This window comes from Capricornis sumatraensis, chromosome 1, assembly GCF_032405125.1.
Source record: "Capricornis sumatraensis isolate serow.1 chromosome 1, serow.2, whole genome shotgun sequence".
NCBI lineage: Eukaryota > Metazoa > Chordata > Mammalia > Artiodactyla > Bovidae > Capricornis > Capricornis sumatraensis.
Genome location: NC_091069.1, coordinates 164,504,239 through 164,516,608, shown reverse-complemented (window position 1 = coordinate 164,516,608; position 12,370 = coordinate 164,504,239). Strand labels below are relative to the sequence as shown.

The 12,370-nt window shown below is 39.4% G+C and overlaps 1 protein-coding gene across 1 annotated transcript in view; it reads left to right on the top strand.

The window, feature by feature from the left end:
* The window catches only part of CFAP44 (cilia and flagella associated protein 44), a 123,892-nt gene that overhangs the window by 105,654 nt on the left and 5,868 nt on the right, over positions 1-12,370 (top strand). Inside the window, exons 28-32 of the mRNA XM_068968454.1 lie at positions 4,435-4,545; positions 5,679-5,809; positions 6,885-7,001; positions 7,902-8,103; positions 12,104-12,264. Of these exons, the coding sequence (XP_068824555.1) occupies positions 4,435-4,545; positions 5,679-5,809; positions 6,885-7,001; positions 7,902-8,103; positions 12,104-12,264 (722 nt within the window). The remainder of the gene's footprint in view (positions 1-4,434; positions 4,546-5,678; positions 5,810-6,884; positions 7,002-7,901; positions 8,104-12,103; positions 12,265-12,370) is intronic.

Below are 12,370 nucleotides of genomic sequence, written 5' to 3'. Positions count from 1 at the left end.
CTTCTATATCCTTGTTGATTTTCTGTATGGTTGTTGCATCAAATGTTGAGTTGAGGTGTGGAGGTCTCCAAATGCATTCATGGATTTATCTATTTCTCCTTTCATTTTTATCAGTTTTTACTTCCCATATATCTGTTGTTTTATGCATACACTGTTAAGATTTGTATGTTTTCTTGATAAATTGGCATATTTATCATTATTTAATGTCTTTCTCTGTCTTGGGTAATTTTCCGTGCTCTGAAGTCCATTTTATCCTATATTATTATAGTCATTTCTGCTTTGCTTTTATTAATAGTTGTATGATATATCTTTTCCCTCCTTTTAATTTCAGCTTGACTATATAGTTCCAGTAGAAGTAAATTTTCGGTAGCATGTGGCTGAATGATGTTTTTCATCCACTCTGTCTTTTAATTGGTGTATCGAACCACTTATATTTGATCTATTAGGGTTTAAGTCTGCCATTTTATATCTGTTTTGTCTTTTTTCTTTTTCCTACCTTCCTGTGGGTTAGTTGAACATTTTTTAGGATTCCATTTTATTTTCTCTAGCACTTTTTACAGTAGTCATGTATGGATGTGAGAATTGGACTATAAAGAAAGCTGAGTGCTGAAAAATTGATGCTTTTGAACTGTGGTGTTAGAGAAGACTCTTGAGTCCCTTGGACTGCAAGGAGATCCAACCAGTCCATCCTAAAGGAAATCAGTCCTGAATATTCATTGGAAGGACTGATGTTGAAGCTGAAACTCCAATACTTTGGCCACTTGGTGTGATGAACTGACTCTTTTGAAAAGACCCTGATGCTGGGAAAGATTGAAGGCAGGAGGAGAAGGGGATGACAGAGGATGAGATGGTTGGATGGCATCACCAACTCAATGGAAATGAATTTGAGTAAACTCTGGGAGTTGGTGAGGGACAGGGAGGCCTGGCGTGCTGCAGTTCATGGGGTCGCAAAGAGTCGGACACAACTGAGTGACTGAACTGAACTGAACAGAACACTTTTTAATGTATCTCTTTGTGTAACTTTTTTAGTGGTTGTGCTCTCTCTCTCTCTCTCTCTCTCTCTCTATATATATATATATATATTCATTATTTATCCCAGTCCACCAGTGTCATCATTTTACCAATTTAAGTCAAGTCTAGAATCCTTACCTACCTTTATATCCCAGTTTCTTCCTCATCTATCATATGATTGTCTTAAATATTTCCTCTGCATACATCTGGAACCATATCAGACAATGTTATAATTTTTGCTTCAATTATCAAACATAATTTAAGCACTTGGAGGAAAGCCTATCCATATAGGCTTTATCCATATTTTTATTCAAAATTTCCTTTTTAAAAAAAGAAAAAAATTCCCTGTGCTTAAAGAGTTTCCTTTATCCATTCTTTTAGGGAGGGTATACTGGTGGCAATTTAAAAATTTTTTCCCATAATCTAAGTATGTCTTGATTTCCCCTTTTTCTGAAAGCCATTTTCATTGGATATAGTATTCTAGGTTGATATTTCTTTCAACATTTGAAAAATGCTGTGCCGCCTCCTTCTGGTCACCGTTGTTTCTGCTGAGAAACCCTCTGATATTCAAATTGCTTATCCTCTGTAGGTGAAGAATCACTTTTCTTTCTTTGCTTTCAGTATTTTTTTCTCTTTAGTTTTCAGAAGTTTGACTGTTACATGATTTACTGTCGATTTTGGAATTATCCTCTTTGGAATACATTCAGGTTTAATCTGTAGGTTTATGTACTTTCCAATTTGAGAAGTTTTCAGCCATTATTTCTTCAAGTCCTTTTAAAGACCTCCTCTTTCCTGACTCCTTCATGGCACTCTGATGCCATGACTGTTAGACTTTTCATTATGATCCCATTGGCCCCTGAGGCTCTGGGGTTTGGGTTTTGTTTGTTTCAGTTTGTTTTCTTTTTATGGTTCAGATTGACTAATTCCTATTTTTCTATCTTCAAGTTCATGGATTCATTTTTCTGTCCCTTCTATTCTACTGTTGACCCCATCCCTTAGTTTTCATCATTGTATTTTTCAGTTCTAAAATTGCCATTTACTTTTTCCTTATATAAATAAAAAGCCTGAGACTTTGTATCTTTGCTTCAAGTGTGTTCATAATTGCTCACTGAAGCATTTTTATCCTGAATGTTTGAAATACTTTGTCAGATAATTCTGTTTCTGTCATCTTGGTGTTAAGATTTATTGATTGTCTTTTTTCATTCAGTTAGGGATCTTTCTGGTTCTTGACATGACTTTCAGTTAAAACCTGGAAACTTTCATATTATGTATTAGACTCTGTATCTTACTTAAATCTTCTGGTTTACTTGGCTTTCTCTAACACTGTTCTGCCAGAGGAAGGAATAGGTGCCTCCTCTTTATTGCCAGGTGGAGGTAGTCATGTTTTATTGTCACCAAAGGGAAGGGAGATTTCCTTGTTACTTCTGTGTGCAGATGGGAGGGCTAGCTCCTCAGAGAGTCTCTACTGACAACATGGTGGGGAAGGCCTTGGCACCTCTGGGCAATGGTAGAAGTCCTGACTCCCCACCAGGCCTCTTCTGACACCACCTCTGCAGGGAGGGTGAGGGTGAAGAGAATCTTATCACTGCCATCTGAGAATGCAGGTCCAGACTGTGATGGCCACAGACATCTTGGTAAGGGGACTGGTTACCCTCAGAAAGAATAAATATCTTGACTCTTTACTTGACATTTTCTGACACCATCCTCGTTGGCATGGTGGGGTGCCTTATTACAGCTTGGCAAGGATATATTCTGTGAGCACTTGCAAATAATGTACATCGTACTGTTTTATGTGAAATGTTTTGGCTTGTCTAGGCTCCATTAGGCCTTTGCCAATGTGGGTGTGAGTGGGACCACAGTATTTTTGTGTAGTGATTCTTCAAGTTTTCTGTGTTGCTAATCTGCCTCTTTCTGGTCATTTGGCTGGAGAGAGCAGGTTCTGATTGGGCCTTCCTGTGTCCCTACCTGTTGGTATTTCAGGTTAGACTGACTTAGTCTTCTTCACCTCAGAGATATATGTGGCAAAAACAAAATCCAGGGAAATCACCACAGTGTTGTTCCTCAGGATTCGAAGGGCATAGTATACCTGCCTCCTCCTTTCCACTTCTCGGAGTTTTCTCGTGGTCATTTTATATTTAATGTCCAGGGGCTTTAGCTGTATTTAGTGGGAAGAACAGGGAAAGTAGATCTACTTCATCTTCCTGAAAGCAGACGTCTATTTTAAAGCCGAATTGTAAACGTTGTTGATTTATTTCGTAAGGTGGTACAGATCACTAATTTTAAGAGACGTCTCAATTTAAGAAGTTTTCTAGTGAGTATGAGGTCCACTTATCTTTATATTTTTTTGATGTTCCATAAAATAGAAACTGTTAATTGTTCATACATGAACTCAAAGTGTTTTAAAAGAAAATAGAGTAGAGTTGAGTGAAAGAGGCATACAATCCTTATCTAAAATTCTTGGGAACAGATATATTTTAGTATTCAAAAAATTTATATTTTATAAAGCATATTAAACATGATATGATATTGTTAAAGAAATAATAATTATTGACACTTGTTAAAGAACAATAAGGCGGACTTTATTCAGGGGACCACTATCATGGGGTTTTATAGTAAGAGAGAGATCAGCTCAACTCTGAATGCAAGGTAAATGGAGACTTGTAGCCAAGGAGTAAGATTGGGGTTAGTTGATGGAAAATACTGACAGGTAGGGTAATTCTTTACTAAACTGACATAACAGGATTTTTGTTGAAGGCAGGCCAGAGTGATAAGATATTAAGGCTAAGCAAAAAGGAATTTAACCAGATATTAAGGGTAGTGAATTTTACTAAACTGACTCAGCAGGACTCTTGCTAAAACTCAAGTAAATGGGCCAAGGACAGAGCATGGGTCAAGGACCAGACAGAGGACTCAGAGGAGCCTGACTCAAGTTTGGTTAAAGGAGAGCCTTTGTCAGCTAACAACCCCAACAGGGTTTGGTGCAGAATCTCTAAATCAAACATTTAATATTAATACTTCCACTGTAAGACATGAATATTCACACTAAGTAGGTTAAGTAAAGATTATAACTAGTGTTACTTAGTTCAGAGAAGTTATGAAAATCCTCTCTGTTGTCAGAGCACTATGCTATATAACCAAGGGTGCATTAGGCAGGTCACAGCACAAGCAGCTTGGCAGCTTGGTCTCACCCCTCTCTGACTCGATGCACTGAAATTAATTGCATAACCTTCTGCAGGCACTTGAGTTTGCGGTCCCTGTGTCCTTAACTTTTTAAAATTCTTCTAAAAATATTGAGTAATTTCCTTATTTACCCCTTGTTTTCCTGGTAACTAACTCATTGACAATGATTTATTTTTAAAATCTGGAATTTATCTTAACACAGGAACTTCTCTACTTATTAACAGTGTTTTTCTCTCTCTTTAGATGAAGAGGAGGAAAGTGAAGAATCAAGTGAAGAAGAATCCAGCTTGGAGAGTGATGAGGATGAGTCTGGATCTGAAGATGAGGTTTTTGATGATTCTATCTGCCCAACAAGTAAGTTGGATAAAACTGTGCATTCTTTGTGACGTTTGACTATGGATGATAATATCAAAAAGGTCTTTTTTGGTTTCTCAACTGTCTCGTAATATTTAAGGAAAGGTTGGTATAATAAGCATGAAGTATAGTCTAATGAATACTTTTGGGGACTCTCTAGACAATTTACTTCCTATTTCTTGAGGCTGCTATTTATGAGTACCAAATTAAATAATCTGCAGACAATCTATAGTTGATTCAGTCATAGATTATGCAGAAAGTTTTATTTTACCGAGAAACAGAAAATTTATATATGTGTATGTACATGTGTGTATTTAAAACTACATATGTGTATTTTTATAAAACTCTCCCTTTTTGCCAAACCATTAAATTTTCATACTTCAAACCTGGTTTTTAAGGGCAATTTTTATGTCTCCTGGAGATTCTTGGCAATTTATATTTCACTGTTTTCACTGTCTGAAATGTTCTTACAGTCTTAAGATTCTTATGTGAGTGAAAGTCCGTCAGTCATGTCTGACTCTGCAACCCCGCGGACTGTACAGTCCATGGAGTTCTCCAGGCCTGAATACTGGAGTGGGTAGCCTTTCCCTTCTCCAGGGGATCTTCCCAACCCAGGGATCGAATGCAGGTCTCCTGCATTGCAGGCGGATTCTTTACCAGCTGAGCCACAAAGGAAGCCCAAGAATACTGGAGTGGGTAGCCTATCCTTTCTCTAGGGATCTTCCCGACCCAGGAATTGAATTAGGATCTCCTTCATTGCAGGCAGAACATCAGTACTAACATCACAGCCACTGTCATGATTATTATTATTTTTTTACAATATTAGCTACGCTGGGTCTCAGTTGCAGCACTGGGGTCTTTGATCTTCATTTCGGCATGCAGAATCTAGTTCCCTGACCAGGGACTGAACCCAAGCCCCCTGAATTGAGAGCTCAGAGTCTTAGCCACTGAACTGGCAGGGAAGTCTCTATTATAATTATTAATACCATTAATAATTTCTACCTGGAGCCATAAGTGTAGTGAAACCTTATTGGAGTAGATGGACATTAATAATTCTGAAGCCCCAAAGTCTACACTTATTACTGTATTCTCTAACAAATGGAGCTGCTCTTTCATTTTGTCTGTCTTTTCAGATTGTGATATAGGTCTCTTTGAACTGGCCCTTCAACTTCGAGAGAAAAGGCTGGACATTGAAGAGGCTTTAGTTGAAGAAAAAAAAATGATCGATAACCTCAAAAAGGAACATGATACATTGTCCAAAAAAGTATGTTATTCTGCCTTTTTCAGTTCTGTTTATCGTCTCCCAACATGCTCCACCTCCTTCTAGCTATAATACTGCTATTTCATGGCAGTGGCATGAGTTAGGGCTTATTGTTAGAAGAGAGACGTTTCCCATGTTGCATCCATTTACAGACGTCTTTGAGGGCCATTGCCCCTTTGATGATTGGAACTTTTTCTAAATCATTGGCCCCCAAACTTTTTTGATTATATACTTCTGGAAGTTACAAAAAAAAAAAAAGGAGCACATAGTCCCACAATAAATGTATATTTCTTTAGAAATTATACCCATAAACTATTGTACTAATTATATTTCATGGATTATAAAACATTTGCAAGAACAGAAAATAAAAAGAATAAGATAAAAATAAATAGAAATGGAAACTCCATTTTCTTTCTGGACCCCAGTAGAACACTTTGACATTCAGAGGTGTATGAATTCCTTTGGGAGTCCACTAAGCTAAACTTCCGGTACAGTTGTATTGATTTTTTGTGCCATATCTACTCAGTTTCCCTCTTAGGTACTCTTTCCTAGAGGAGCATCACTTGATTCATATTCAGAAATGTTTTGGTAGGCTGCTTCTCTGCTTGCAAAAAGGAAATGATTTGGAAAACTTTCAAGTATTTTAGCAGATGAGGCATGTACTTTAGAAATACTGTAGTTGGTAATTTCATTACCATAAAGGTCTTTCTTTGCTAATTTATCGAGGTCCTTATGACCAAATGAGATTTGAACCATCCTTACAGAGATACTACAGGCTGAGAGATGATTTTCCTGCAGAAAATAAAAAGGAGATGGGAACATATCCTCTGCATTTTCATTCACAAAATCTCTACAACTCTGGGGTCATAGGGACAATTGAAGAAGTGGTGTGGCTCATGACTTAGCAGAAAGAGAATAATACACACTTCTGGGGAGCAGTCTGGGATCATCTGTTTAATCCAGCCCAACAAGGCAGATCCAGCTCATATTTTTTCTTCCTCCCCAGTGGCTTCATTTATCACCTTGGGTATATATTCACTGAATCCTGTTAACATCTCGCACTTGGGGCTTTCTACAGGTAAAAATTGTGGCAACTAATCTGAATGCAGCAGAGGAGGCACTAGAGGCTTATCAACGTGAGAAGCAGCAGCGGCTGAATGAACTGCTGGTTGTGATCCCGCTGAAGCTCCACCAGGTGATGGGGCTGGAGGTTGCCCCACCCTCTCTGAGCAGAAGAGCCATCACCCTCAGACTTTTCCAGAGAAAGATTCATGGGACACTGGTGGGGAGAAGGGCAGTCCTTGTCTGAGACATCTACTTGCAGAATGACACCCCAGCGTTTCTTACCCCTTCTGAGATTATTATAAAAGCATAATATCAAAACATGTATATTTCCTGGTGGTCATTATGACTTTGAAAGTTGAATCACTTCAAATCTGAAGTAATGAGGAGCATATGACTTAAAGGAATGGTTTGGAGGTTGAAATCTTCTTGTCTCTTGGACACATGTCACTTTTCACACCTTCTTTAAATAGACGTGGACTAATGGTGTAAGAATTATCTTCCCTTATTCCTTGCTTGTTAATGAGGGAGGTTAAGATAAAAGGAAAATACTTTTTTCCCTTTTCTTTGTTCATCTCTCTATCCCACTTGAATTACAATTTACATTAAAATGCAGAGATCATATCAGCAAAAGCCCCTTGTAATGTATTTTGTCAGGTAAAGAGAGAAAGCTGTATTTGAGAAGAAAAAACCGAGGAGGATCAGCCTTACATATATCTTGTTTAACCTGATCCAAACTGGATTAACTGTCTGTAGCAGTTTGCCAGATATTCCAGCCCTGAAATGCCTGTTCCATCCGTAGGCAGTAGATATCCAGCGTGGTCATTTTGGAAAGATTTGCTGTCCCAGAGGGATGTAATGTGACTTCTTTTTGAAGGCAGCTTCCTGCTTTTACCTTCCTCAGTGGTGAGAGTTAGGAGACCAAAGGTCATGACCTAACAAGGGATAGAAAAAGAAGCACATTCCTTTCTGTGACTTTACATTTAGTTTGGTTTTTGTCTATTCTGATACCAGTTTTGTCATGTTTTTATAGATAGAGTATGTGCTATATGGAGAAATACCAAGTGATCTTTCTGGAACTTTGGTCTTTTCCAACCGCTCCTTGGGACGACTCCAAGAACGAATTGTCCAGCTCCACGAGGAAAATTCCAAGCAGCAAAAACTTAACAAAGAATGCCGGGAGAGGCGTAAGCAGCTCATCCGAGAAAAGAGAGAGATGGCCAAAACGATACAGAGTGAGTAGTAAGCCCGTGGCTTACCTGGTAATATTTATTGATTACAGAGGGAACTGTCAAGCGGTCATCTCCAGCTCTGAAAACTGTAGGTCATCGCAGATCCAAACCCCTGAGCAGAAATAACACCTTCCCCTTTTTCTACTTGCTCTCTCTCCTGATGCTATCAAAAAGTTACTCTCCTGTTTTAAAAAGGATAAGTCTTTTGTCATAGAAACAATTTCTCACAATTTTTAAAGGTTTTATGTTTAATAAAATGTAGAAAAATGTAAAAAAAAATGCCCACTACCAAGCTTAAGAAATAAAGCACTGAAGATATAATTGATGGCCTTTCTCTTTCTAGTATTATTCTGCTCTCTCCTTCCCCAGGATCAACCATGAGGCAGGTACATACACATATAGATGTATTCACACACACTAGATGAAGTGTCTTTGCATGTTTTCGGTTTAATTTGCAACTCACTTTATTAACCCATTTTCTGAGACTACTCTGTAATGCTACAGATAATTAGCCATTTTAACTGCTACTACAGTATGCCATTGGCCTGTAAGAGTTTTTCTTTGGCCTCCTGTTGATGGATATTTAGGGCACTTGTAATTTTTCATGATTACAGACAATGTTTCAGTGACCCTTCCTGTACCTGTCTCCCTGTTGCTTGGGAGGAGGTGAGTCCCCAGGAGTGGGGACTGTGGGTGAGACGGGGTGTGTGTGCGTTTTCTGCTCGCCCGGGTGTTGTCAAGTTGTCCTCCAAACTGGTTGCACTGTTTTCTCTTCCTCCTGTTTCCCTTACCGCCCGGGGAGGCTGAGAATTGCCTAGGATCCATAGTCTCATCAACACTTAGTAATGTTAGCCTTTCATATATCTGTCAACCTGGTATATGTTAAAATTGCATTTCACTGTCTTTTTGTTTCCCTAGTTCCTTGAGGTTGAATGTCTTCACATACGCTTATTTGCCATTTATTTGTGTTCTCGTATGAAACTTGCCTGCTATACACCTTGCCCATTTTTTTACTTCTGTTTTTTACTTTTCTTATTGTTTGTAGGGAGTTTTTTTCCCCCATATTCTGTCTTTATCTATTACATGATTTTTAATCTTTGCTAGTATGTATCTTGCCTTTTTATTTGGTGAATCTTTTTGGGATACAGACATTTAAAATTTTAATGTAATTTATCAACCTGTTTATATTTTGCACATTGTGTGTATATATGTATGCCTTAAATCCTTTCCTATTTTGAGGTCATATTTTTCTGTTGTTTCCTCTGTTAGTAGTGTTCCTTACTTTTATGTTCTTAGTTCACCTGGAATTGAGGTATATGCTATAAGATGTATGGAGTAAAGACATGAAACATATATGTAAGTGATGAAGTATTCCAACTTTAATAACAATAAAATTATGAGTGGTATAATAGCATCTACCTTAATGCCCCAGAACTGTACACTTATTTTTTTTTTGGCCACATCATGTGGCATGTGGACTCTTAATTCCCCGACCAGGGTTTGAACCGTGCATTGGGAGCATGGAATCATAGCTACTAGACAGCAAGGGAAGCCCCAGAAGTGTACACTTTTAAAATATTAAAATGGTACATTTTGTTATGTGAATTTTGCTACAATTAATTTGTTTTTTTAAAGAAAATTTGAAAAGGAAAAAGGGAGGAATATAGTTGTCAGTCAGTCCAAGTTGCTTGAATTTGTAGGGGTCAGTCTTCAGTGAGATGGTGGTTCTGCTCTCATGGGTGGCTGGGTTATAAAATTTTAAAATACGTGTTAGGACTCTATATTTGAATAATACTTATTTGAGACACAGAGTTTTCTCAGGTGTAAACCTCGCGGCCCCAGTGCTTCTCTCGTACTTCACATTCCTTTGGCTTCTGTAGCCTGTGAATGTTGTTTATATTTGAAAATACTATTTGTCAAACCAAGGGAACAAACTAGCATGAAAATGAGAGAAACTTGTTTCCATTTGAGTAACCTCTCAGTTTGGGAAAATGTGTGAAGATGAAATGAAGTATTCATATTTTGGGAGTGTTAGTTGAAATTAAAAAAAAAAAAAAAGGTTCTGTGTAGTACAAGTTTTATTCAGTGGTTTTCAGTTCTTCTCCCGTCCCTGGTTTGCTTTCTGAAAGCAAGTTGTGGGTCTGGTTAAAGACTGATCTTCTAATTCTGAAGGTGAAACTAGGAGTGGGTTCCTTTCCTATAACTCAGAGAACAAAGGCTTAACAGCGATGAGAAACACCACAGTCGCTCACTGGTGCCTTCCTCCATCCCAGACCCAGTGGGGAAGAGGAGGAGAGTTTAGAACATGAGGTGGGAAAGTAAGTTCTCTCCTTTTCAAGAAGAGTGCAGCTTGCAGCCATGTGGAGGGAGATGGGGAGTAGGGGGTGTTCTGGAAGGCTTTCTGTCCCCAGGGAATACTAGCTGTGGGAAGGGCAAAGACCAGAGTCCATGTCCTAGTACACGAGGCTGCCTTGGGAGAGGGTACCCTGATATATGGGCTAGCTAGGGGGAGTCGAGGTTCTTACTGAGGGGGCCAAGCAGGCAGCCACAGGCTAGACACACTAGAGCAAATAATCCAATCATTATTTCATTTGCATCACTAATTATCATGGCCACCACATGATGCAAGTACATGGGGGTTCCACTCACATAGAATAGAAACGAATAACCCTTCCTGGATTGTACAAAATGGCAGTCATGCCAATTATGCCATTATCATTCACTCATGGTAACGATTATACCTGAATACACATTCTTGCCCAGTAACTGAGCTGCATCATCTTGTTATATGTAAGGGCCTTCAGAATTCACTTAGGGGATTCTGGTCACAGAAAATTTTGTTACAAGGTTATACTTACTTCAGTTCAGTTCAGTCGCTCAGTCGTGTCCAGCTCTTTGCGACCCCATGAATTGCAGCATGCCAGGCCTCCCTGTCCATCACCAACTCCCAGAATTCACCCAAACTTACGTCCATCAAGTCAGTGATGCCATCCAGCCGTCTCATCCTCTGTCGTCCCCTTCTCCTCCTGTCCCTAATCCCTCCCAGCATCAGAGTCTTTTCCAATGAGTCAACTCTTCGCATGAGGTGGCCAAAGTACTGATTAAAATCCCACAAATGGAATTTTCTCCAGGTTTTCCAGCGTTCCCGTGTTGAGAAAAGACAATAAAACAAAAGTAAAACTTTGCATGTTAGATGGAGAGAACTGTTAGGAAGAAAAAACTAAAAGGAATGGGAAAGAGTGCTGAGGCCTGTAGGAAGCCGAGTAGGAGGCTGAGTTCTCTGTAAATGTGATATACTTGCTAAGATGTGGTTCTCCCTAATGCTTAGAGCACAAGTCACACTTGGTTACACCTTCAGAAATGAGTGTACTGGAAATGAGTCTATCACAGTCTCACAGCTTGTTTTCAGAAAACGGGCTGTGTGGGATGAGCCACGTGGCTATATTGGGAAGAGAATTCCAGGCAGCGTAATTCCAGAGGATTCCTTATGAGAATACCCAAGTGAGCTTGGAATGTTTGAGAAGTGAGACGGTGTCTGGAGTAAATGAGAGAGGTGTGAGAGCTAACAGGGGCGGGGCAGGTGGGACCCTGTGAGCCACTGCCAGGATTTTAGTGTTTTTACTTGGAGGTGGAAACTACTGTTCAGTACCTATTTTAGTTTTAGCACAAGATGTTACAGAGATCAGTAGTAAAAAATTAAAACCCAAAGGCTTTATAACCCGCTGGGGCCCATGAACAGTCTGAGCAGGGGCAGACCAGAGCGTGTAAGTCGCCTGGGAAAGGTGAGCCTGTTTCACACGGGAATTTGAAGTTGATGACAAGCCAGCACAGCAATGTGCATTCTAAGTGAGGAAAGCGGTAGGTGCAGTGTCGCAGAGGAAACCCAACTGGTGACGTAAAGCCTTTTACCATCATCTTGCAAACGCTGTTCCTTAGGATGGTACTGTTCATTTAATAACAGTGGGAGCTTCTGAACAGCCTGACAGTGGTGGTCTTCTTTTAGAAATGGAAGAAACAGTCAGTCAACTAATGATTAGCAAGTTTGGCCGCGTGATCAATCTAGAAGCCCTTCAGACACTTTCTGTGAATACAACGCTTGAAGAACTAAAGATCAAAAAGCTTCGAAAGGAGCTATCGAACGTAAAGGAAATGAAAATGTGGGAGGTAAGGATGAGAGGGCAGGTGACCCTCTGGGCAGAGGTGAGAGCTCCTGGTGAGCTGTCATGGGGTCCCTGCAGAGCATCTCTACATCTGTACAGCTGGAGCATCT